General features: G+C 38.0%; 2 protein-coding genes across 13 annotated transcripts in view; one reads left to right on the top strand and one right to left on the bottom strand.

The window, feature by feature from the left end:
- The first annotated feature begins 422 nt into the window (after positions 1–422).
- sycp2 (synaptonemal complex protein 2) overlaps positions 423–26,120 on the top strand; it is a 31,963-nt gene continuing 6,265 nt past the window's right edge. Inside the window, exons 1-49 of one of the 12 annotated variants that reach the window (XR_003050807.1) lie at positions 424–692; positions 1,638–1,711; positions 1,835–1,975; positions 2,258–2,389; positions 2,473–2,577; positions 3,076–3,100; positions 3,223–3,308; positions 3,400–3,494; positions 3,588–3,622; positions 3,715–3,857; positions 3,948–4,000; positions 4,522–4,567; positions 4,753–4,857; positions 4,970–5,030; positions 5,328–5,476; positions 5,724–5,798; positions 6,159–6,239; positions 6,695–6,794; positions 6,982–7,058; positions 7,312–7,365; positions 7,469–7,517; positions 7,601–7,646; positions 7,730–7,800; positions 7,884–8,272; positions 8,350–8,471; positions 8,558–8,594; positions 8,675–8,745; positions 8,847–8,892; positions 9,006–9,046; positions 9,134–9,194; positions 9,344–9,506; positions 9,599–9,657; positions 9,759–9,923; positions 10,109–10,258; positions 10,369–10,504; positions 10,876–11,192; positions 11,615–11,872; positions 11,977–12,028; positions 12,123–12,251; positions 12,400–12,596; positions 12,694–12,788; positions 13,365–13,464; positions 13,672–13,730; positions 14,381–14,459; positions 14,730–14,786; positions 23,353–23,455; positions 24,668–24,807; positions 25,078–25,667; positions 25,753–25,882. Coding sequence is in view for 1 of the 12 variants with exons in the window: in XM_017036134.2 (XP_016891623.1) it covers positions 1,697–1,711; positions 1,835–1,975; positions 2,258–2,389; positions 2,473–2,577; positions 3,076–3,100; positions 3,223–3,308; positions 3,400–3,494; positions 3,588–3,622; positions 3,715–3,857; positions 3,948–4,000; positions 4,522–4,567; positions 4,753–4,857; positions 4,970–5,030; positions 5,328–5,476; positions 5,724–5,798; positions 6,159–6,239; positions 6,695–6,794; positions 6,982–7,058; positions 7,312–7,365; positions 7,469–7,517; positions 7,601–7,646; positions 7,730–7,800; positions 7,884–8,272; positions 8,350–8,471; positions 8,558–8,594; positions 8,675–8,745; positions 8,847–8,892; positions 9,006–9,046; positions 9,134–9,194; positions 9,344–9,506; positions 9,599–9,657; positions 9,759–9,923; positions 10,109–10,258; positions 10,369–10,504; positions 10,876–11,192; positions 11,615–11,872; positions 11,977–12,028; positions 12,123–12,251; positions 12,400–12,596; positions 12,694–12,788; positions 13,365–13,464; positions 13,672–13,730; positions 14,381–14,459; positions 14,730–14,786; positions 14,946–15,017 (4,599 nt within the window). In the remaining 11 variants the exon portion in view is untranslated. Of the gene's footprint in view, positions 693–1,637; positions 1,712–1,834; positions 1,976–2,257; positions 2,390–2,472; positions 2,578–3,075; positions 3,101–3,222; positions 3,309–3,399; positions 3,495–3,587; positions 3,623–3,714; positions 3,858–3,947; positions 4,001–4,521; positions 4,568–4,752; positions 4,858–4,969; positions 5,031–5,327; positions 5,477–5,723; positions 5,799–6,158; positions 6,240–6,694; positions 6,795–6,981; positions 7,059–7,311; positions 7,366–7,468; positions 7,518–7,600; positions 7,647–7,729; positions 7,801–7,883; positions 8,273–8,349; positions 8,472–8,557; positions 8,595–8,674; positions 8,746–8,846; positions 8,893–9,005; positions 9,047–9,133; positions 9,195–9,343; positions 9,507–9,598; positions 9,658–9,758; positions 9,924–10,108; positions 10,259–10,368; positions 10,505–10,875; positions 11,193–11,611; positions 11,873–11,976; positions 12,029–12,122; positions 12,252–12,399; positions 12,597–12,693; positions 12,789–13,364; positions 13,465–13,671; positions 13,731–14,380; positions 14,460–14,729; positions 14,787–14,945; positions 16,254–23,352; positions 23,456–24,667; positions 24,808–25,077; positions 25,883–26,120 lie in introns of those variants that run through there. The other 11 variants (XR_003050808.1, XR_003050811.1, XR_003050806.1 and 8 more) reach the window with 11 other exon arrangements.
- The window catches only part of phactr3a (phosphatase and actin regulator 3a), a 29,420-nt gene continuing 18,661 nt past the window's right edge, over positions 15,362–26,120 (bottom strand). Inside the window, exons 4-11 of the mRNA XM_025059191.1 lie at positions 25,760–25,975; positions 25,410–25,635; positions 25,075–25,325; positions 24,715–24,868; positions 17,877–17,932; positions 17,418–17,479; positions 17,185–17,325; positions 15,362–16,528 (exon numbers count right to left, since the gene is read on the bottom strand). Coding sequence (XP_024914959.1) covers positions 16,370–16,528; positions 17,185–17,325; positions 17,418–17,479; positions 17,877–17,932; positions 24,715–24,868; positions 25,075–25,325; positions 25,410–25,635; positions 25,760–25,975 — 1,265 coding nt within the window. The 3' untranslated portion in view covers positions 15,362–16,369. The remainder of the gene's footprint in view (positions 16,529–17,184; positions 17,326–17,417; positions 17,480–17,876; positions 17,933–24,714; positions 24,869–25,074; positions 25,326–25,409; positions 25,636–25,759; positions 25,976–26,120) is intronic.

Raw genomic sequence — 26,120 nt, forward strand, 5'->3', positions numbered from 1 at the left:
ATAATAATTAATAATACAAATTAATAATTATATCACAAATGTTTATAAAACGTGCTACATTCTTGCTCATGTGCAGTTACATGAAAACTTTTGTTAACAATAACAATAATGAACAACTGTCTGTGAGACTGAGCATTGCTAAAATAGTTGTAGGTCACTTAAGGTATTGAAATTAGTGAGTGCAGTAATATATTTGTTAAAGAAAATGGGAGCACTGTATGTACCACCCCTAAACTTCATATAACTAACAGAAAAACATTAGTTATACACAGTCTATGTTAATTATGCTATTAATATTTCCATCCATGTTCTAAATTATTAGTTTCACATCTACGATATGTATATATTTAAATAACGACAGTGTTGGGCGGGGCACTACCAATCTAAGTTAGCGCTTGTGATTGACAACCATATTATCCAATAGGAACCTCTGATGTCGCTAATAGCTTGGTAACTGGAGTGTTTTAATGGCTGGAACCAATGACATAGTATCCACTAGTATATGCAACTTTTTACGTTCTATTTTGTTTGAAACTTACCATAAATACAGCTTTATTTTAAAAAAGGGGGACAATAAAAACGTCACATTCATCGAGGAAAGACACGGCCACATTTGTTTTTTTCTTTCTTTTTTTTTGTACCAGAATGTGTGCGTATTAAATCGTCAGGCACCGGAGCTGTGCAGGCGTCAGGTAGGTGGCGATTTCGTGCTTCCCAAAACAGTGGGAAAATATATATTTTAATGTGTATATATATATATCAGCTAATAATTTGAAACTGTTGTAATCTATTTTTCCTTTTTTGTTCTACTAGAAAAAGGCACGTCCAATTAAGTAATCAATTATCGTTCGTTATGGCAGTTTAGTTAAACTAGCATTACGAGCTAATGCTAACACGTTCTGTTAGAGTAAAATTAACTATTTGTGATGTAATACTACCGGGTAGGGTGTGCATTACCAAGCAATATTTAAAGCGAGGTTAGGATGTGAATTCACAGCATACTCGTTATGTATAAATTCATAGTTTGAAAAATAATGATCCTATACATAGTTCTCCCGATTAATTTCCTAAATGACATTGCTGATATTTAATTTTGCAATTTAATTCTACCTACCATTTGATAAAAATGTGTAATATATTTTACAAATGTACTGAAGCTATACATAATTGTTTGATTGCCAAACAATTACAGTATACCTGGCTACTGTAACATTCAATGTCTGTGTGAACAGTGATCTGTTGTATTTTTTAAGGTGATTTTTGTATTGTGATTTAAAGGTTTTTAAGGTGTTTTAAAAAGGTAACTTCCTAAATTTTAAGCAATCTTCAATTAATTGTTGGGCTTAGTCAAAATACACCGATTCCTCCATCCGTATTTTATTGAGCCAACAAATCATTGAGAATATAAATATAACATTTTAAATATAAAAACATCTTCAAATTGTTTTTTTCGTTTCTAAAGCAAATATATTTAGTTAACTGTTAGAATAAATCAATATTTTAAGATGCTTAAATGAAAAATCATTCCTTATATTTGCCCCCCCCCCCCCCTTTTTAATTAAAACCACATTTTAATAATGTCCACAATTCCTTTTATAATTGGTCATTACTAAGCAACTGCTGGGTTTCCTTCACAGGTCTTTCAAAACAAAATTGACTTTGAATTGTGGTAACACTGTTACCTATAGTACGAAGAATGGCACCGGTTCAGGTAAAAAAAAGAAAAAGCAATAAAAAATACTGCTTATGACCAATACTCCCTGTTAAAGTAACTGCTCCTAAATAGTATTAAAAAAAATTTTAACATTAGTTTGTAACTTTTTTTTCTGTGCAGTTGGAGAAAGTTATTGACGATGTGTTAAAAAGTGGCAATGTTCAAGAACTGGATATATTTTTGCAAAGAGACGTGGATCAAGGGACTTCATTTAAATGCTCTCAACAGTTTCTTAACAAGTTAGATAAACTTGTTCAGAAGGTAAGATAAAATAAACACACAGACTAACTTATATAGGCCGAGGCACACTTTAGATCAGTGGTTCTTAACTTTGTTCGAGGTACTGAACCATACCAGTTTCATATCGCATTCAGTCATCACGAATCATATGAGTCAGGTGTGTGTCTTGTCCTCCGCCAAACCCCTGAGACTGACTCACCGAACCCCCGGGGTTCGATCGAACCCAGGTTAAGAACCACTGCTTTAGATATATATTCTTTCTTTTCGTCTCCAAAAAACATCAGGTCTATCTCTCATTCCCAGTATCTTGATCACAAAGATGCCAGAACTGCCAGTCTGGGCTTTATGATCATCTACAAATATGGGTCAAACCTAAAACTTCCAGGCAAAGGACAAGGGCTATCAGGAATGATAATGCATGGACTGGTCGATAAGATGAGTATACATTCCTTTACACTGTTTCATTGTGCTGTAAAAGTACATTTATTTTATTTTTGATAAATCCTTGTTTTCTACACATGATGCAATGGTTTGAGAAATGCAGGCATCTGTGGATCCAGTGTGGTCCACAGTGGCATGAGACCATGTTCAGCCTTTCTGAGGATTTCTTTGATACCCTAATGGTAGGTCAATGTCTTACTTACTTCTCACTGAACTTCTACAAATACCAAATGGCAGGGGTACCCAATAAGTAAATCAGGATCTACCAGTAAATCCCAAAGGGACCACTGGTAGCTCATGAGAATAAAATTTAATAAATATATAAATATATACAGTATATATAGTGTGTAGTAGTGACCTTATACTATAACAATTAAATCATATTGTGCCAGAGCTACATCATCAGTACCCAAACATGCAGTGCATATAAAAAGCATGTTCAGTTAATATAAGTAAATATATTTTAATGCTTTAAAGTAGGTAGGTGACTTTAGCCTGGTTGTTTGAAAAGTACTCTAGCCCAAGCCAAGAAAGCGTGGGTACCCCTGCCATAGGGGATCAATAAAGTTGCTACAGTATCTATCTAAGCTATACTTCATGACAAAAGTGACATGAAATGTTATAAATCAAACTGTGATGTTCAGAATGAAAACTCTTTTTTTCTTTCCAATATATTAAAGGTTCTTCATGAAGCATGCAAAGATGGTATGTTTTCTTATTTCTATGTTTTGTTTAATTGATTTGTGAGTGTTATTTTAAGTAACCATCCAATGAGAAGTGCTTATTAACGTTGCTATATGTTTGTTATCCATTCATGATGATTGCAGGATCATACAAAGTCACAGAGTCCTTCTTGTATCCAGTTGGTCAGATGGCAGTAGACCCCAGAATCTACATTTTAATTAGAAAGGAGGTAACAAACCTTTACATGTTCATATGAAGTAGTTTTAAAGTCACAAACCTACTTTTTTATGATAAAAAACTTTTCAACAATATCTGAACAGGCTGTGCGCAAATTCAACCTCATTCTGGATAAAATCCCAATGGAACTTAAAAAAGACAGGAAGATTCTAATGTCAGAAGAGGCCTCAGATATCATGTATGTCCTGTTACTTTCCCCAATGCTTCCAGGTCGATTACTTGTGTTAAAAATAACCTCACTATCTTGACCTTGTCTGTTACATTTCTTAAGGATCAAAATGGCTTGTCAAATATCAGAGGGTGGTGGTGAGTTCATCTTCAGTGTTGTCATATCCAATTTTTCCATCCAAATCACATGTAGATGACAGCAGTATGCAACACCCTCTTGTTTGTATCAGATTACGACTATCAGACAGCCATGACTGAGGCGTTGTGCAGAATGACCACTGCTGAGCAACGGAAGGATCTGGCCAGTCACTGGTTCACAATGGAGCACATGGTCTCTGCCTTTGCTCAAATTCAAGATTCTGAGTTTGAGACGGTAACATTCAGCCAATTATTTAATACAGTTTTGTGTAGTACGAGTTAAGTACAAATATTGAGAGTTAACATAAAATGTGTGTAATTTCAGGACTGTCGGAGGTTTCTCAACATGGTGAATGGAATGCAGGGAGACAAGGCAAGGTACATACAGACAGTAATCAAAACATAATTAAGTTCTACCTCTTCACCAAATGTAACATGCAACAGCAGCAGAGTTCCTCAACCAGCTTTGTGACACAGATCAATTTCTTGCAATATTGTAATACGCCAGTAGTCATAGTATGCAATAAAATAAAATATATGATATAACCAGTATTAAAACAAATATGAAAAAAGTGCAATAGTGCACTAGTTACAAAACCCTTATCCCCTTTTTTAAGAAGCACTACATAGAATGTTTCCTAACATGTTTCAGCAGGTTTATGTAACTATGAGAGAAAAACGTCTTATGCAATGATGAGCAGTAAAAATACAAAAATAAGTTATTACATTTTCCCCAAGTGACTCATACTTTACCTTTGACCTAGAATAACCACCTGATTCAGCATATTTGTAAAATATATTCTCACTCTTTTTATTATTTAAATACATAAAAGATAAAACAGCACAATATAAAATACACATTTTCTAAGTAACTCAAAATTATTCTGTCTTTTCTTTAGGGTGTACTCTTACCCCTGCTTGGAAGTGTATCTTGACAAGTATGAGGTCAGTAAAACGGGAATGCTCTAAAGAAAAATGCAGAATATGTTTAACTTGGACAAGCATTAAAGTCAAGAATAGATGCCTCCTCTGTGTTTGTAAACATGAATATTGACCGTGACACGGCATGTCAAAGTCTAGTCATCACATTCTTTGGCAGTTTATCATTGAAGAACTGTGGTGTGTTTCAGCTCCTGATGCCTGCTGATGAAAAGTTGGAGGAGTTCTGGATTGACTTCAATCTCGGGAGCAGCAGCATCTCATTTTATTTCTCTCTCTCTAATAAGAAGGGACAGGTACCTTTAAATGCAATAGCAAATTATTGTATACAATTAATCTTCTTGTACACAATTACCATTTGTGTAACCTTTGTTACCACCTTGCATTAAATTACTTTCCTTTATGCAGGAAACCCCGTGGGAAACCATTTGTATCAGTGACAATGAAGTCCAAAGCTATACTGTTACAGGTGTTTGAAGCTTCTTGATGCAAATTTCACACTGCAAGTCATCACAGTTATGTTGTATGACTTGTGTTACAGTCATCAGCTTATGCACCTGCCCAGGAAAATGCTATCAGATTTATAGTTGATAGATTTATGTGTATTTAATGGAGAAGAGCAACAGATCAAACAGAAGGAATGTCTAAGGTAGACATTATCTGCATTGTGATTTGTGAGTGGCAGGCCAGGTGTAGACTATTTCTACGTGTGTGCAAGAGAAAAAGTGCCATATATCAAACAACTTTTTTTCTTTTAAATCTCCAGAGGAGCCCCAAAAGACAGTGTTTCATTTGAAACTGTCGGAGATTGTGGTTGTGGACACAGTTGAAGGATCAAGTCTAACCATCTACTTCAGCTCCAACCTCGACATCCTGCAGGCTGCTCGTAAGGTCTATGGAGAGAGCAAAAACAATGTAATTAAAACATTATTATGTTTTTTTCTTTCTTAAGCATTAACTCTAAAAGCTACATAATACTGAAAAAGGCAGCCTGTAAAAGGTATTGATATTCAACAAGTCTCAGTTATTTCTTTGTTGGTTTGTATGTGAAATATTTAATATGTGAAAAGAAAACATAGAATTACTGCCTTTGCTCGGCGCAGTCTCCACTTTGTTGTGTTACTGTAAATGATTTAATTTCACAAGCGTTTCTTCCTTTCAGGCCTTTGTAAAAAAGGCAGGTACATCTGTGGTGAAGACTACCATTAAAATCACAATGGAAGAAAATAGCTCCCAGGTATGCAGTAATTTGTTTCTGTCAGTTTAGAACTATGATGATTAATGCGGTCATCATAGATGCCAAGGTATTGTATGAAAGCTAGAGATTGTTTGGAGTGGCTTCCAATTCATAAAATGAATATTCCCATCGACTAATCTGCTTCATTCATAGGTTATGGGTGAGTTTATTCTGCAAAGAACTTGCTGTGAACAAACCAAAGTAACTTGTTTGCTTTGTTTTAGCTCGTATATTTTCATTCTTTATTGTTATTGGAGCTGACATCGAATAGATTCAATAGATTCAATTTAAATTACATCTTGTGTGTGTAATTCAAATAACAGACTATTTTACCTTATCTTATTACTTATTACTTTGTAGGTTGTTCCTGAGAGTCAGATGTCCCTTGATGAGAAAAATACAGCTTCACAAATTTTATTTACCTCAGAAGCACCTGTACAGGTAAATTGGGTTTTAGATTAAATGTAATGCTATGCAGCAATGTATACAGAAAAGTAATTAATGACGACACAAAAAATAACAAACAAATAATACAGAATGAATTACAGTTTTCATTGAAACTTTTTAAAGTTTTTGTTTTAAATACAATCATTTTGTCTAGCTGTAATACTATTTCTGTGTAGTATATATTAACAGTCAACACCTTTTAAACCTAATGACTTCTCCAAAGCTAGTTTCTAGCATCTGCAGTGGACTGGCAAACTGTCCATTGTGTACTTTGTACCCCCTGAATAAATAAACAATTAAATATTCAGTCCAAAGGTTTCGCTCTTGTGAAACAATTCTCTTGCTTGGCCAGTAGGGGGTGTCGAAGACAAAACTTTTCCTGAATAACTCCACAAAGTTATTCACTGTTGCTAAACTAAAGGTTGATATATATTATAATGCTCATTCAGACTCCTGCTACAATGAGGATGTCAGAGTCCACAAGCTTCATCAGCCAAACAGGGAGAAGTGTATGCAGGGGCAGCAACATCTCTGCTGCTATTGCATCAAGTAGGTCATTGTTTGTTGTTTGTAAATGAGTTCAGTGAATGGTCACTATATATATTTTTCAACTACACATGATGTACCTGTTATTAGTTCTGGGCTGCCAATGAAAATGTTAACACTAAATGTGAACACATTTTTATTTTTAGTCACTGTTGATTAATTTTTTTAAATTGTCTTCACCATGTTTTAGACAAACCAGCTACAGGGAAACTATCTCTAGTTTCAACTTCACACAGCAGCGCAAGATCAGAGGACATGATGAAGCAGGTATGACAGCCTATTAATAAGCTGCACTGAGAAAAGCTTTCAGTGATCTCTCAACACTGAGTCAAGTTTCTAAAGTCATTAATGCAATTAGTTATCTTTCTACGAATTTGGTGAAAAAGAACAGACCAATCAAAGGAGAAAAATCAAAGGTTAAAATCATCAAATAGTTGTTTTTTTAGTTTATAAGTTGGGGAATAAATCGGTATGTTAAGTTTACATTTTTGTTTTCCTTTTTTGATTCTCTTCTTTATAGGAGGCTAGTGATATGTATCATAGTATGGTTCCAAAAAACCTTTCAGAGAATAAGGTGTGGCTTCGTAACAATTACAAAATTACATTAATGACCTGGATTCATTAATGTTTGATGATACAGTACAAGCACCAACATTCTTGTTCTGCTTGTCCTGCAGAGAAAAGCAGGACCTGCGGTTCCAGTGGCTCAGACAGGTCAAACTCAAGGTATTGTATTGACTTTGGCTCTGTATGTATAGCTACATAAAGGTTTTTCATTTTGACCTCACTATTAACCATTTTAATGACAGAAGATAATGTTGTGCCTGACACCCAGCCTGGACCGTCCAAAAGCATGTATGGCACGGAAAGATCAATGAATATATCTGAAAATAATATATTTTGAGTATTTATATATGCATATAATATTTTAATCGCAGATCATCAAACTGGAACAAAATGTCAGTTTCCCAAATCCTAATAATGCCCACACAGAGAATAAATCGACCTAGTAAGTCCACAGGAAACTTCACCGATTCTTGTGGTCATAGTACTTTTTATTATATTTTCAAATGTTTGCTTTTCACATTTTAGAGCCCAGTTTAAGTTTAGGAAAACAACAGGGGAATCTGTCCTCAGCCATGAGGTCATCAGTTCCACGCTCTGGCCCAATAGGCCAAAAGGAGCTCCATGCCAAAGTCACAGAGCGCTTACAAGAGGTTCTCCTTGAACAAAATCAAGCTCCCGCACTTCAAGAATTGACTAGACCCCAGAGAAAAAAGGCTGATGTCAGAGAGGACTCTTCAGACCAACGCTCCTCCACTTTCTCTGATCCTAAAGAACCTCAGAGCAGGGGGAAGACAAAAAGCCAAGCGATGGTGAAAGCAGGTGCTGCTCCAAACAAAGCTCCAGCCAAAGCCATTGAAATGAAAACACAACAAGAGAAGAGTAAAAGTAATACTGTCCTGTCTGTCAAAGAGAAGGTAAGAAACTTGAGCTTTGTGTTTTTTAAAGGATTTTGTGCTGCACCATATTATTCTCATAATTTTGTTATTATAAGAACGATGCGGAGGTTACAGAAAAATTAGTGGAACGGATTTCAAGCCACTACAAGATAAAAACAAACTATAAAGTAAAGAAGACAGGAAATGTCCATCCACATTGGATTCATTCTGTCAACAGGTACACGTATGTGACACATTCAGTTGTGTTGTAGATACAAGTAAAACTTGTTATTGTTACCTCTCTGCTCCTATCTCTTGTTACAGACCGATTTTCAACATGAGCTGGTTACCAAACACTAACGTAAGTTTTTGTTTATTTTGATTAAAAAGTAGCGATAATTATTTTCTTCATATTACTATAGATGATTTTCTGTGCTGTAGAAAAATGTTTCTGGAGCTTCTGGAGTGAGTGTTGAAAAGTGTCACGATAAAACATCAGACACGTCTTTCAGGTAACAGTGTAGTGTATACTGTACTCAGCCAGAAGATTACTTCATTTAAGTATTTATTTTGGGTTGTTTGAGAATTAAGTCACCTTTTTTCTGTTGAACAGAAATGATGTTTTTGCATTTGGTATTGATGCACCATTACAGACTGAGGTGAACAGAAAAATCAGTTGTTGTTGCAGGTTGAATTGTGTTTTGCTACAGTTACCTTCTTGTCTCATCTTTTTTGATATTTGAAGTAAGGTTTTTATATTTCTTATATGTAGGAAAGAAAACAAATATTGGCCAACACTCACAAATCAAGCAGGTCTGTTAACAGCTGTTAATAATAATCAGAATAATTGTTAATTATGATAGTATTAGAACTAAAAGTGTTCCATGTGTCGTTCTACAGCAGTTTCAATGATTCCTCCATATTTCACAGCACAACCAAGAAAGGGCTGCCTGTGACAAAGGTACACTCTCTACAGAAATACATGCAGAGAGATTTCTTAGCTAAGCTTATAGGGTCTACAATAATACCCCAGTCATCACTTATCGGCACTTATGCTATTGTTATGCCTTTTTCAATCTAATCTAATGATTTCTTTGTACTGTACCGCAGGAAAAGAGGAATGTGAAAAAGCATTTGTTTAGTGACACAGATACAGATTACACCATTACAGATGTAAGCTGGCTGAGAAACTCAAGCCAAAAGTCCAAACCCAAAGTTACGAAATATTCAAGGCAAGCGCCGGTCAATCCCAAATCTACGTCACCACACACATGTAAGCACCTCTAGTTACACACTTTGTTATTCATCCTTATATATTTGCTGATTCGGTGGTATTAATATTTTTACATAAATTGTCCTTTTCAGATAAATCTTCAGATTTTCCCCGCCTCTCTACGAAACCAGTGAATACAACACCGAACAATGTAAGGCACCGGTTTGTTAGTTTTTTTTTTTTTTTTTTTTGGTTGGTGCGAGTATTTGGTGCACTACCATATTTAGCCACTGTGTGTCGCTGTTGTTTTAGCAGAGAAAATATAATGAACGGGGGAGCGTGAAGCCAGCAGCGGAATTCAGCAAACGTGTCGCAAATGGGAGACCCAAGAGAGTTGCAGCCACTGCAACCAAAAGTTACAGAGAGCCCGACACTGATGACAGCCTGTCAGAGTCAGGGAGGTCTTCAGTTTCTCAGGCAAACAAATAATTTTTTACAATGTTGTTGCTTTTGCTACCAAATGAACTAACATCTTCATTATTTTGTGCACTTGTCCACAGGCTTCAATCTTTTCTGTCTTAAGATGTGATAAAAATTGTAAACTTCCTACTACCTAGGTAAAAATAAATTTAAAATCAAACAGAATTTTTTTTTTTTAACAGCTCAGCTCATCTGGTAACAGAAACCTTTACCAAGCGGAGGGTCACATGAAGAAAAAGTCTGCCAGCAAGTATCAAACAAAAAGTTACAGAAAGGTAGCAGAAAAAAGTCCACATGGTGACTCAGTGTCAGAGCAGCCAACTGCTTGTAAGGTTGGTGTGTTACGGTTTATATTTTTTATGTCCCCCAAAGAGATTGTGACAACCGATATGTAAATGGTGGCCATCTTAAAGATCAGTATTTTCTGTTGTTTTTGAAACAGACAGACAGAGGAGCTCTTCAGGAAACTCCAGTGTGTAGTAGGAAGTTAATTGTCCCTGTCCAAGAACAAAGAAGACCGGTGAAAAGTCCCTCAACCTCAGTCTGTCTGTCATCTCCTCACATTGAGACAAAGAGATGTAAGACTCGGTTTGCAGACACAGTAACTTCAACTTTAAATTGCAGTCATTTTTGTCCTTTGATAAAAGCTAATGCCCCTGAATGTTTCACAATCTGTGTCTCCCTTCTTTTTCTCTAAATTAAAAGAGAAGTGCCCACTGGCTAATGATGATCCTTTGTCCAAATTATAAATATATGGATTTCTAACTAGTGATATATGTGAATCATAAAGATTAATCTGTTACTCTACTGACCCTCTGCAGTAAACTGATATAAAGCAACCTATAACCCTCTGCAGTAAACTGATATAAAGCAAACATGACCCTTCACCCTCAGTCTTGCTGTCATGGCCAGCTGTTTGAACACCTGTGCTTATTTTGGACCTCTACAGCTGCTGAGAAGTCAACCTCCAACTTGGGTATGACCTCCTTCTCTCAACTCAACCCCCGAGAGTCTCCACTTCCTACCTCCCCTGACCTCGCCTTCCAAGACACCCCCTCTCCAGTCCCGCTGCTTCCCAACGTCAGCTCTGCAGTCAGCTGTCGAGGAATACACAGGCTCCCTTCAAACTTCAGTGCAGAAGAAAATCCCTTCAGCTCCAAGACTCAGTCTCTCAAGTCGGCCACCTCCCTTACTTCACTGAGACATCAGAGCCCTGCACCCGACGCCTCTTCATGTCCAGCCGAAGTAACAGAACTTTTTGATAATGTAAATCATTCTGTAAACAAGCACTAGATTTCTATTTTGCAACGTGGCAGTAAAATGTAACATAAAATGACGGCAGTATTTAATCATCTACATTTGCCAGTTCATAGGGTCAAGTTCATAGGATGTGTGAAGTACTCATAGAGAAACAATTCCCTGCTTTAATTAAATATGATGTTGTCATCAGTGTGATAGCATGATTTAAATGATCTAATCAGCTTCAGAGAGAACACATTATTATATTATTATGCTACAACAAATCACGTGGCCTATATTTTTTATTGCGGAACATATAATTTTTTTGGTACTAGTCCATGACAGAGCAATTGATAAGCTGACAACCAAATTATCTGCAACTATGTTTTGTCTGTCTCATCTCATCTTCACTCATCACTCTCTGTGCCTGTCCATTATTGTTCCAGCAGCATCTGTCTCCAGTGCCACTGTCTCCTTTGTCGCTGCCCTCTCAGCCTCTGCTGACGTCCACTTTCCTCGAGCTAGAGAAGTCATTCACACCTTTTCCCCTTGAAACACCATTTCCAGAAGACATAGATGATCATGTAGGCCCCGGTAAAGTGTCAGCAGCATCTGATGTGTCACTGCCATCTTCAAAGTCACTTAAGAAGAGGAGAAAAGTTACAGACAGAACCAGTCCTTCTATAAAGGGTTTTAATAACAGAGAGGTAGGAAAAGCTGAAACACAAGTTTAGGTTACAATTTGATGGATAGAAACAATAATAAATTACAATGTTACAAATGACTCATGTAAAAGACTCTATTGTGACAGGAAACACCATTTTCACACCAAGATCAAAAACCTACCTGGATTACTGTCTCAGGTAAGAGGTTTTTTTTGTCCCCAACTTTTGTGCATCACATGTCAAACAAATTATTTAAATGCTTAACTAATTATCGTTTTTTTTTTTCTTACAGGGCCAAGTCGTAAGCGCCAAATGTTGACAAATGTAAATTCTGAAGGAGATAAGAAGAACAAGAACAAAAGGCGCAAAATTAGAGACCAATCTTCTCCACAGATTAAACCAAGAAAGTTATTGAAATCCTGTAAGACACATTTCTTGTCAAAAACCTCAGCACGTTTGTTGTTTTACCTTGGTCCTAAGTTCATGTTTTTGCTTTATCCACCTAGAAATAAAACTGTTATGTCTATATTCTGTCTTTATGCATAAGTGCTTTTGTCTCTTGTCCTCAGTCATTGAGGCGTCGGCTGTTGATGAGGAGAAGCAGGTTACATCTTCTTTACACAACCTCAGCTCCAGCCACTGGGAGGCTGATGTAGGAGAATGTACCGTCGACATGGAGGATGAGAATTTGGAGTTGGCTGAAATTCCTATCATTCCAAAAAGCCTGTACCAACCGTTCAACTTTGATCTGAAGAAAAAGTCACAGGTTGCACATGAACACAACATCTGTTTTGCTGCTGTTGTGATGTTCAGTTCTGATCTTTTTGACCCTGTATTTTTTGTTTTAATGTATTTGTTTTTAGAGCCGTAACAACATGATGGACATTTACACGAAGTTGTCTTCAAGGACTGTGAAGCAACATGTTTCCTCTTTCAATATGCAGGTCACGAATAAGAGGTCAGTTTTTAAGAAAAAAAAACAGCCTTGAAATTTATTCTTTTTTCAAACAAACTTGTACCATAACATTTATCTACTGTAGTGCAAGATCTTGTTCTTTCTGGTTCACTTCAAATAGCAGTGATGCTTTAATGGTAATCAACTCTCTGGATACATAGTCAATAACAGTGCTAAGTGTACATATACCTTTTAGCAAAAGATCCAACATTAGGAACAAAGGGGACAAAAAGAAATATTCTCCTATTATTATAACATTAAAAGATTCATTGTTGATATTTGTTATAAAATAGCAGTGGATTATGACTTTAATAATATTTAAAAAATTAAATCTTTACAAAATATCAAGTATTTTAAGTAGTTAAATTACACATTGGAAATCAATCAGTGCAGTGGAAAAAGCCAAGAATTTAAGAACAATTAAAGCCTGTGACTGGAAAGAAAGCTTTGTTTTAGTCTTTTCCCCACCAGATCAAAAATGATGAAGCTCACTGACATCCCAATGCATTTCTAGCTGTAGCATTTTTACATTTTGTATCTGTTGCACTTTAAAAAGGTACTCTTTGTGTCCTATTACAGAACTCATAACCTGGAGCACACACAACAGCTCCTCATGGAGGAAATCCACAAATTGGAGGAAAATGACACGGTGCTGACCAGCATGGAGAAAGATCTGAACGTGGGTCATTCTGTCTCTTTCTGATTCTCCCTTTCACACATGAAAAAAATGCTCCTACACACTCTATCAATTGTATGTCATATTGTACAAAAAAGCGTTGTCTTTACAGAACGTCTTGTTCCATTAAATTGTCCCCACACGTTTTTGCTGCAAACCTGATGTTCTAAGGGCAGAGGTTTATCACATCCATGTTTGTTGTTTGAACAGATCTACTGGAAAAAACAGATGGTGGCTTTCCATTCTTTCGTCGAGCAGGAAACCTTGAGGTGAAAGTCTGCACCAGCTGTTTATCTTCGTACTGAAAGACTCACATTGTTGCTTTGATGCTGTTATTCATGCACAAATCAATGCAGGTCCCACAGTACAGGCTTTAAGCACATTCTGTAATCACACACTGAACCACGAGGAACATCCACACAGAGACATTCTAATCTTCAGACTTAGCATCATAAGATTGATTTGGACCCTGAAGCGGGAGATATTTTTAGCCACTGCTTTTCATATGACTAATGTGATTCCTGTTGTTTTTTATTGCTGACTGCAAAGGGCAAGTCTTCCTGAAATAATGAGACAAAAAATATTAACATAACACTTTCAATTTCTTACTAAATAGGTATATTTTATGAATGAATCACATTTATTTTCATTTGGGCAGACTTCACCATGGCCACTAACAGGACTGTCATTTTATAGAACTAATTATTCTCTGTTGTCTTTCCCCACGTCATGTTTAAAACCCCTCGTTATTTTTCCTGTGTGATGTGAGAGATATATTTCTTACTAGATAACTAACTAGCAATTCTTATCCATCCTTTTATTATCCTCTACACTTTTATTTATTTGTATTATTTCCCACCTTTTCTGCTCTGGATCTTCTTTTCTTCTTTCTCATTTTGCTGTTTGCTGTTTTTTTCAGAAGCAAGACACTGAAGAATACACTCCAGAACCACTTTTCTCACAGCTTGGAGCATGAGCAGAGAATATTCTCGTCTCAGGTATGACTTTCATCCACAAACATCTGTTCTTTTTTTAATATGTTCTTTGTTTTGCAGGCATTTTTTGAATAAACTTCACACAAGCTTTGTGAACTTTCATCCACGTGTTATTGCTCTCAGTACAGTCATTTTCTTTAAGTGGACTTTACCACATTTTGTCACCTCATTATCGCCTTGTCTGTTTGTGTCTGGCTTGACATAACTGTCCTTTTTCATGTCCCTTTCATGTGCCCACACCTTAAACCTTCCTGCTGCACTTGCTGCCTTCAGATGTGCCTCATTAAAAAAGACATGAAGTCACTTCAGGACAAAGTTTTGGCTGAGATGGTGAGTTGACATATTGAAAGTCCCTTATATTCAGTGTTCTTCATCCCATTCCATTAGAAGTGAAAAAACATTGTCGACTCAGAGGTGCATTTTGTAATGTTTATCTTGAGTGTCGCATCCTCTATTGAATGTTTTTCTGTGCTTGTTTACCTTTTGTAGCAAGAAAGAGAAGTCCAGAATATGAAGAGAGGGCTGCACGCTCTGTTTTTCTCCAATGAAACCAGTTTTTAGGTTTACCATTATTATTGTTTATCGGGTTTCCACAGGATGAACAATGTTCTGTATTTGACGCTATATAGTTCAGCATTATTGATTTCGTGTCTGTGTTGGGCTGAGATTAGATGGTTCTGGTTTATGAAATGTGAGTGTGTTGATTAGTCTGCCTGAAACTTGTTAGTAATATGACTGTTTACTTTAATCTCTGTTCCTGATTAGTTTGTGTGGATTACAGAGTAGGGAGCACGTGTTTCTTAAAACGCTTAAAGAGCCCATCGGTTTTTAAACACCTTCCCTGTCCCTTTAAAAAAAGGAAGATTATTAAAACAGTGTTAAAAAATGAGATGATGCTGATGTTCTTTAAAAAAGACCTTGTATTTTGAAGACAAGTAGTGCTTACAAAGTATTTCTCTTTTCAAGTGAAGACATTGACGGCCCCGTTCACGCTGATATACTGTATGTACAGTTGATATCAAGTTTAGTCCCACTTCCCAGACTGCACCGTCTTTACACAGTCCAAGTGACATTTTATTCATCAGTTAACAAAACGGTGAAGCTGGTCACATGCACAACTTCCTCCCACTACATGGATTCACACCGCCCTCTCAAACAAGTTCGTGTAATAGTACAAAAAACAACACTGACTTAATGACAAGATTGTTTCTTTTTTTGTCCTCCACTCTCATCCCGAGAGTCGGAGGCTCCACCAAAGTCCATAAACACCAGCCAGCATTCAATGTAGCGACATCCACTAGTCTTGAAGACACACTGCCGCTAACATTACCGTCGTCTTCGCTCGCAATTCCGTGCTTCCTGGCCATTGACGTCATCATCGTCAAGGTGCTGGAAGAATGTTGGAGACACACTGAAGACGAGGGGCTTAAGGCTCTTTAAACAGTCACCACTGAGCAGCTTGAAGCAGCATCAGAACATTTCAAAGCTCAGCTTTTCTTCACAGAAGAAACTCCACACTCACTTTCATGGCCTGTGGAACCTGGACACAGACACAGAGAGAAACCATCTGTAGAGTCATAACAGCATGAATCACATGTGCAGAAGGTGACTTTGTTATTCCCCGAAGGCATCGTGCCACAGCAGTGTTTCAGCACAGTCATTTAATGGACTAGGAGACACAACAGGACAGAACATACACCAGGTCCTCGATCTCCTTTTAGTCTAAAGCTCACCACCAAGGTCCTCTGCACTCTGAACAAGCTTAGCCAAGGACATGGCAGCTTATTATCACCCCTTCCGATGCACGCGTCCCCTCTCTGCAGGACAACCTCACCCATCCCCCCACAGTCAGAAACACTCCCATCTATCTTTAGGCTCCTCAGTGCCTTCTACACGAGCGAGTAGAGCTAAATTTAGAACACTGCAGCCCAGAATAGAACACATACGCCATGCATAATCAAACACAAACACAGACAGGCACCATAGAATACTGACCTCGTTAGGTGTTTGCTGGAGGCATGCACTTCCATCTCAGTACTTTTGAATTCGTTCAGCTCTTTTCGGATTGCGGCCTGTGGGGAAAAGGAACATGAGCGTTTCGTGTAAGTTTTAAGTGCATCTGAAGCCAGTGGGGAAACCTCCAGCAGTAATGTCACAGCAGGAGGAAGAAAAGGCATAACAAATAACTCCAGGGAGCATGGGGATTAGATAAGCCCATTAATGTTTAAAAGTAATATAAATATATCATTACTTTGTGTTAAACACATTGAATCACCCAAAAACAACACTGTAAATATAACTATTATCCTTCGGCAGCAATTATCTGATTTTTAGACTCAAACTATGAAACATCTTTGATATTTTACAATTTTTTTATGAAATCACAAAAAAAAATCTGATCTCAATATTCTATAATGTATATATTTTGTGGCCTCTGAAAAAAACGTGTTTAATGGTTTCATTACAATTATGATGCTTCAATATTATTTTCTATATTCTTGGACCTAAGTCGACAAATCAAAAAATGACTGCCTTAATCCTTAGTGGTAAAAATGTTTAAGATTCTAACAACATGGACGGATGGAAGATCTTACAGAATTTGGCTCTGACGTTGAACTGATCATTGTCTTTAATGGTGTGTGTTGCTAGTTGTTTGCGTGTCTTCAAATACAGATAACTAAGATAATGTTGCTTCCATCTTAGTGTGTTTTCCTGTGCAAACACACACCTTGTCTGCTGCTGAGAGCCGGGTCCAGGGCTTGTCTGCTCTCCTGTCGTAGTCCTGAGCTTTGGCCACCTCCACATAGTCACTAAAGCGGATCAGAATCTTTCTGTCTCGCAGTTCATCCACTGTGGGACGCTGGTTCAACTGGAACACGGAAAATGAGAAAAACATTTATGGCAAACTGCAGTATTAAAGTAAAAAAATAAAAACACGTAGTAAATACTTTAAATTTGTACCTTTCTATTTAGCCGCTGTTTAATCTCCCTTCTCTCCTCCTGCTCTGTCTGGTCATTTCTCTCTGAAAGAGAAACAAACAACAACATTTACTGAGAGCCCTACATTGACAGTTAAAGGAACTTTTTGGTCAAACTTTAAGATTCTACATAAATAGTCCCCAGGTCCATCACCTTAGTGCCATTAATGTGTAACTATAGTGTGTGTGTGTTGTGTGACATTTAATCTCTATGTGGGCAGCTGCATGGTTTTAGCAGCTTTCAGCTTCACCATGGTTCACAGTAAAGGAGGACATGTGCAGTCATGCGTTCTTTTACTCTTGAATAATGTACTACACAAGGCAATCTGTGCCATCATTAATGCATGTTTGTCTACATGTATCCAGTGAGATGCAGGATTTTTACAGATTTTATGCAGTTTAAACAATGGCAGCTGTAAGAAGAGAGGTTTTATAAACTTACGTTTGAGGATGTTCCTACTCTCCAGCTCCTCCACATTCGGTCTCTGGCTCAGCCTCCTGCGGAGAAACACCAACACCACGTTTTGAACCATTGTCCAACCCTAACGTCTTTATACCGGCTGTAGTTTCTTGACTGTGCGCGTTCTGGACAGGAATCCCCTATGTCTCCATCTCGCATCCAAACCACGGCTGTGTTGTTTTGGCAGAGACGCTCCCCACATCTGGAACAATGCGAAAAGCCTACGCTCCCTGTTGGTTTGGATTAATTCTCAACCAATTTTTAGCAAATATCCAGATGCTGCATTTCCAGTGCAGCTGCAGTGATGGCTGGTTTTACTGTGAGCCGCAGCAGCAGCAGCAGCTTCTCTTCTCTGCTCCACCACTGACTCTTTTGAAGTGGGTCGTGATGGACTGCTGGGGCGAGACTCCCTGAGTCTCCCTGGTTACTACATGCATAATTTGTAGTGGGCGGAGCCACAGCCACAGGCTTCCACTCACGGCATCCCCCGTCCTCCCCCTTCTTGCTCTACTCTACTCTACACTGGGCTACAGGCTCATTCTCTCCACTCACGCTGCATCACAGTGATGTATTTTGGGCATCTAAGAGGAGCATTTGCTTGAAACGGTCAAGAACTGTTTGAAATGAGAACAGAGGGATCTTGACAGATTAAAAAGACTGATGGTTGTTTACTGCTTGTTTTAATACACGCACACTTACCAGTAATCAGTTAAAATACTGTCAGTAGTTTTAGCTTGACTAAGATTTGCTTACAAGGTACACAACACCTATGTATTTAAATGTAAAATCTGCTCTTGTTCCTTATTCCTCTGTCCTACAATGATGAACAAACATCGTTAGTTTTGGCCTGGACTGTATGTAAAAAATAAACAGAGCTGTCTGGATACAAATAGTTTTTGAAAGAAAGATTTAGATCAGATGTTTGAAACTAAGTCCATATGAAGTCAATAAGAAAATGGTTTATGATATAAAACAACATTTTCCTGAACAGTTTTAGAGGCACTGCCTCAAAACAGACAATAATTTAAAAAACGTACAAACTTTTCCAGCATGTCCAAGGACCTACAGTACATTGGATGGCCCAGTTTTTTTATTCATCATTATTAACTACAGTGTTTTTTTCTAAATTATTCAGTCATTTCCAAAATCAGCAACATCAGCTTTGATTGTCATCAACCTAACAAATACACAGGACAGAGAGAATACCAAAAGAAACAGGGAGCTTGTTTTCCAGGTCTGAACCAGTGACTTTTTGTTGTCAGTGTTGTTTCGAACAACTACTGCGTCTATTGGATCAAAATGCTTTTGCTTACGTTTGCCTATCTGTGAAAAGCACTAGCTTATTATTTGCAATCAAACTATGCCCACATCATGTACATTATTTTTGCTTATCAGAGTAAAGTGAATATCTTGTAGATGGAGCTTAAAACCTTAAAATGAAAAATCAAACTAACACTTCAAAAGTAAATAAAAAACACATAAAATAATCAAAAACCATTCTTCCACAACAGCTGAAGCCCTACGGTAGTCACGTTTTCATGAAGCCGTCACGTTCCCTGTGCCATCAAAGCATACAAAAGGTCTCCAGAATCCAAAGTGTTTCCAGTGACCCCTGTGATTGTCACCTCTTCATACGAATAAGTTATCAAAGTGAGCTGCACAGCAGGGTTCGTCTTTGGACATAGTGTGGCGTGTCCCCAGCACACCTCCAAAGGTTGAAAAGGACAGTGAGGGTAGAATGTCACCACGCAGCATGAATCCAGTTTATCCCTTTAATCACATTACGACTGGATTCTTTGTCTCCCTCTCCAAAAGTAGATGAAAGTGGGGTCACGTACACTGAGACACAGGCACAAAGCAGTTTTCATGTGTCACACGTGAGCAATGGGTCGTTATTAAAAAAATAAATACAGTGCACTGTAGAGAATGGTCACGTGGCAACAATTATTATATTAAAGTTAAATACCTACTGTATATATACATACATCATGCAGGCTACTGCTGGTTAGGCCACTGTGTTTATGCTAACAACTACTTTTCAGACAATTTTCATTTCTATCTCATTATATAATTTATAATTTCTTAACAAGTTGATTTATCTATTTACAGTGTTTGGAGTCTGTTTTTTTAGTCAGGGTCTGCATTGAAGCCTGGGTGGGCAGATTCAGTCCATAGTTTAATCCACAAAGCTAAATGCCTCTGTGCTCTTCTGCCTTATGTAACCAGAATGGTGCTGAGGTTTGTTTGTACCGAGGTGTAACTGCACTGGCAGTGAAGCGAGACAAGAATTCACAGAAACGTGTGAAAGAACTGAGGGTTATTTTTAAACCCCTTCATAATCAATAAAGTCTACACTGAGAATAAAAACAAGCTAGAAAACAGACTTCCACTACAAGCATGTTTACAACCAAGGTATTGAAGAACAGCCTTTGTAATGAGAGAACTTGACTGATGAAAATATATATTCAAGATAAAACATATAAAATATAATTCTAAAAGGTGTCTGATTAAAAAAAAACCAAACATGTTAAGACACTTGTCTCGGGCTTCTCCAACAGCCTTGAACTGTTTTCTCATCAAATCTTTGGCAAGTGTTGGCAAGCATTAGTTTCATCGCACTGAAAACAAGTTTAGAAAATACGAGCAAACATATTTTAAACTAAACCTAAATATAGAGTCTTTCCAGTTATAGATGCACAGCTGCAGGTTTTGAACTAGCGACATCTTTTATTTTTCTCATTTATAAACTGAACTCTATCTATATTTATATATATTAATAATAATAATAATAATATTTGTACTATCTTGAAGTATAAGCACCAAGCATGTGGTTCCTCTGGGAATCGAACCCAGGACTCTTTGCTTCTGAGGCAGGCGTGCTAACCACTGCACTATGTAAAATAAATAACTAAACACTTATATATATGAATATATTTATCACATATATTTGCATCACAGCTCCTGCGAAATTGATTGGAGAGACCAAAGTGTTCCCAGGGCTCAGACTGTTACATTTTAAACAGATGCAACAGAAAGTCACTCCCAGAGTTCTAGTGAATCGAAGCAACAACTGTAATATTGACCTGATCACCCAGTTGCTTAGCAACAAGCCACCGTACCTTCCAGACAATAAGAGTCTTTGGCAGAAATTTTCACTTCTCCTTAGCAACACAGTGATGGGGGTTTCTCACCACTGCACTGCTCTGCTGTGTTTGCTTTACAGGGAAACTGAGGCTATTTTTAGAAACGCACTCCTTGACTTTTTTTTTACCATCCTCTGAATCGTGCTCGCGCTCCATATTAAATTCTATTTTGGTAACAAAATTCATATTTCCTTCATTGTGAGTACAATGAACCGCAGTGGTTCCCACTCTGAGCTGCTCTCTGGTGACAGATAACACTATTTTGCAGAGGAAAACACACAGACTCACTGCAGTATGTTCTTGGCCACTGCTTTCTATACGGCCACAGTATGCAAATATTTTCAAAAGTTGCCTCCTGAGCAGAACCTGGTAAATGTATCTGTGACCAATGCAGTCCTTTTTGTACTTCTAATTCAAGTAGTGGTACCATATGTTGACGTCTCCTCATATACTGTAAGCTTAATTTCCTGGGTTAAATTATTGCTATTGACTAAACGTAATGGAAATAACTTGGTAAATATCAAGTCCCACCCAGTCGTCAATCCTGAGTCTTAATTAGGTTTTTATGGCTCACTATCATAAGCTAAATAAATAATACAGTGGGTTTTTTATGGCTAGTCTTTGCTAAATTAGCTACTCCGTACCCAATGTTTAGTTTCCTCCTCACTATATCTTTTTTATTATCAATGTAAATAGCTGATTCAGCCATTTACAACATCGTAGGAGAATGAAAACCATCAAGTTATTATGTTTCTCCAAATGTATGCTTTAAAGTGACCAGTGAATGAAAAGTGGAGCTTAAGCTACTGTTACCAACATTTAAATGTTCTAAATCCAATGGGGTTTGATGTATTTGAGTTGTCACTAAAGAAACATCTCGTGTTTTTACATTGCTTTTTGGTAAATTTGAATATGAACATCTACTGAAAATGAATTGAGTAGAAAAGGATTAAAAGAAATTAATAATAATCCAAGAACAGCAGATGGATCAGCAGAGGCATCTTTTGCTGGTTGTGCAAGGGCACATGCTGACACCTCCAAAACACAGTCGCACACATTATTTCTGCTGATATAAGCCCTCGACAACACATTGGCGAAGAGGGGAGATGCATTATTGAACAGTGACACGAGCTAGGAATAGAAACGGCAGAAAGTCTCTGCAGCAAGGTGCCAGGCTGGGAGTCTAAAGATAGAAAGGTCATCTATTACCGACACGACGCACTGACAAGGTGTCATTATCCACCCAGAGTCCTGATGGGTGATTTCTGCTTGATTAGCAGCAAAGGAACGGGGGAGGACAAGGGACAATGTAATCTGAAAGTGAGGTCAGCCACAGAAAACAGGAGAAGTCTGTCAGATGGATCGTTTTGTGATTGTGTTTGCAAAACCCCGGGGAAATCATCTGCAGTCCTCTTCACCACCCTGCTTCTATATTTAGCCCGGAATCCCACAAATGGTGCAGTAAAACATCAATGCTTTGTTCTAAAGGATGAAAGTGCACTTTTCTGAATATAGTATGCCTGCTATTTAAAGTTAACGTATACACAGAGCTCTTTAGGAAAGCCTAGCATCACGTGAAAATAGTACCTTGTTTATTTTGCGATGGCTCAAAGTGATGTGTCAATCATGTGGAAAAATATCAAATATGATAATTAACATAAATTAACCAACACGGGAGACACTTTATGTGCATGCATTATGCATTATTAGCTTAGCTTAGCATTTACTACTAACATACATTACATTTTATCATTACTGTAGAGGTTGACTTTAACGTGATTTGAAGAGTCTATTCGCAACTGAAAAAAAGTTTAACAAAAGACTCCTGAGCTTCTTATTCAGCAGATAATTCATTTTCTTTAAATCTTTGAGCTATTTTACCCTCAAACAAAATTTTAGAGTTTCGATCTTCACATGTTATAACAGCCATAACCTAAGACTAACCGTCGCAGCACATTTACGAGAGGCGTGTTTTTAGGACGCATTTAAAACTCCATTAACTGATGCTGCTGCTAGGAAGCCCTGTAGCAAATGTCTTAGTTTTGTTTTTACAGTTCTAGGAACCTGTGTCCGTAAATATATTCTGTTCTGGTCAAGAAATCAACCACGGCTGTGATGTGAAATAAACAGGTCTGTAACAAGTACCGTCTTTCACTGCTGTGCTACAAACGCAGCCCCTCTGTCTTCAAAGCCCTGACCCCGGCTGGCTCTTATGCAAGCTACAGTCATGGTTCATTTCTATCTTTTTTTTTCATAGCCTTTGCACTTTCCCTTTATGAAGTGAAAAACAAAAACATTAAAACATTTTCTTCCAGACGGTCTACGAATGGAGGAGGAGGGCAGTGCGTATTCTTAGCTGCCGCACAGACAGACAGACCAAAGATTCTTTTTCTCTGAAGTGTGGGAGGCACACCGGCTGTGAGTTTTCACACAACAGGTTATGTAACGCTGTGTGTGTGCGCTCAGTTTGATGCACTGGTGTTAAAGAACTGCAGTGCATTTGCACAGAAGTCTGTTGCTCTCAGTTAATTTTCTCAGTGCCATTTGAAAAGCCAATTCTAAAAATGTGCTGGAGAGAAAGCACAAAGTGTCCTGTATGAAAAGGCATCTGTCTGTACCTGATGCACTCAGGCCACTGTTCCTGCTGTAATTAGCATCAGGTCATTTACTGAACAGGCGCTGATTTAACGTGTAAAATACATTTTATACCTAGAAGATTAGGGATTTTAACACAGACAGGTCTCAGATTATGACCTGAAGTAAAACGTGTTTGATGAAGTCTTGGCCTCAGAAACTGTAAACATCTATACGTATGGCTCTCCTCCTGTTGCATTTTATGTAACAGAGCCGATGAAAGTCTCATGGGATTTGTGTCGTACCATGAACAGAGTATGTACAGTATGTGTGTGTGTGTGTGTGTGTTATGTGTAAAGAGGAGACACGCGATGTTCAGTTCAATGCAGCCAGAAAAATATCTGTCAGAATGTGAAAGACAATAACATGAATTAATTGAAGTGTTAATTATCATATTACCTTAAATATAGGTATAGGCAGAGTGTAAAGACTTTTATCTTTTGAGCTTTTTTAAAAAAGTAAGGTTCACAAGAAAATACATATTTTCTTCACCTAAAAATATTTTTTGAGTCTGTGTTAAAAAAAAAAAGCTAAGGAATAAACCGTTCTGTGGCAACGTGTCTATTGGCTGTTGGTTAGCAGCCTGCTAGCCAACTGTCTTCTAACTGGCTGTCGGTTCACGTGTGAAAACAGCACAAAAACCTGCATGTGTTATTTGAGATTTCTGAGTGTGACTTCAAGGTCTCACAGGAGACTATTGACAAGGAAGTTTCAGTGTTTACGTGATTTAAATTGAACTTTTCTAAAAACATGCTAATATATATTTTTGGCTAAATTTGTATAATAATTATATATTTTTTAAAAATTGTAATATGGCCACAGCCAGTTCTCATGACTGAGACTATAGTTTTCAATAAAAAGGGTCTTTGTGTCATACAGAGAGTAGATCAACATTAACAGGTTCAAATATCTGTAACCAGAAACTTCTCCTTCTTCCAGACTCTCACTTTTCAGTTGAATGGTAATTAAACGCCTATTTTTTTTTTTTGCATTTAGTCTTGGATCCAGACTGATGGGTAATGAAGGGAGGTGGATCTACTTACTTGGCAAGTTTCATTTCAATTTGCTGGCGGATTTCCTGGCGTTCCTGGTCACTCCTGACTGGAAAGATGTTCCTGTCTTCCAACTCTTGCTTGGTGGGTCTGTTTCTTAGTTTAACAGCCAACAATTCCTTCCTCAGCCTGCGAGGAAGCGTGCCTACAAATGTGTATAGACAGGTCAAAGGTCATTTATTGTACTGCCTGCCTTTACCATTAAAAAATGTATAAAGTAGACAAGTGTGGAGTCAAAAAAAATGTGTATACAATAGCGTATAACTCTAAGTCAATTTTAAGTAATATTAGAATTTTTAAGTCTTTTAAATCTACTTGGTCACAATAACAACATTGGTCTCTTCAACCCACCAGAGATGACAGAATCATTCCAGCCATCCAGGTCCGTGGGGAGGCCTGAGGTGTTGGAGAAGCACTGGTCCAGCCGTACGTTCTCCTTGTTCTCCTCTGCCTCCTTTTTGGGCCAGTCAGAGCTGCCACCTGCCGCACAGCCGCCCACCATAGAGAGTGTGTGCTGGTTCTCAGAGCTACAAGAGCGAGAGAGACGCCCATCTAAGCACCACAATCGTGGGGGTGAGCCCTGCTCACACCCTTCGTGGACACTGAGGAGAAAGAGAAAGATTTGATACTGACGTCTGTGACGAATAGAAACCAATCAACACCTGGGGTTCAGATGGTCAGCTCACCTCTCCTGTCTGTTCTTGGAAGCAAACGCTCTCTGCAGTTCCTCCATGATGCAGCTAGGGGGCATGGGAGGATGGATCATATTGCCTAGGTGTGGGGAACCTGAGTTGGCCAGTGGCACTCGTAGTGGCAGGGTCATGGAAGCCATGCTTTCTGTGGCCCTGGGTGGAGGCTCCTTTGGGAGGTAGGAGTTGGGCAGGTGACTTGGTAGAGACACAGGCCCTGAATCTGCCCACAAAGACACCATTTAAAAATAACAGGTTGTACCTTTAATTTCCATTCTTTAATATCAGTGCTCTTCCTAATCATTTTTCGAATTAATGGATTTTTCCCAAAACTTGACAGCGCTCACCGTCTACGTTGGATGGAAGCTTCTGAGGCAGAAGTTTTGGAGGTACTTGCGGCGGAGACGTTCCAGGAGGGATCTCCTCCGATGTTCTATCTTCTACTTGGTCTACGTCCTGCAGTCCGTCAGGTAAATCTGCTGCAGGGTTCAGATTCTCCTCTCCGCCCTCCTTAGGTAGTGGTACATTCTCCTCTTCGTGTTCACAGTCTTGTAGAGGTGAAGCTACTAGGAAAAAAACAAAGATGGAACTGACTGTAGCTCAAAGAAGACATGCAGTTACTGTGTGAAAGACTTGGGTGGTGGCTAAAAGTAAATTGAATAAACATCAATTGCAGATGAGACATACAGTAAGATGATTGGTCACAGC

Source organism: Cynoglossus semilaevis, chromosome 10 (assembly GCF_000523025.1).
Source record: "Cynoglossus semilaevis isolate Cse_v1.0 chromosome 10, Cse_v1.0, whole genome shotgun sequence".
NCBI classification, from domain to species: domain Eukaryota; kingdom Metazoa; phylum Chordata; class Actinopteri; order Pleuronectiformes; family Cynoglossidae; genus Cynoglossus; species Cynoglossus semilaevis.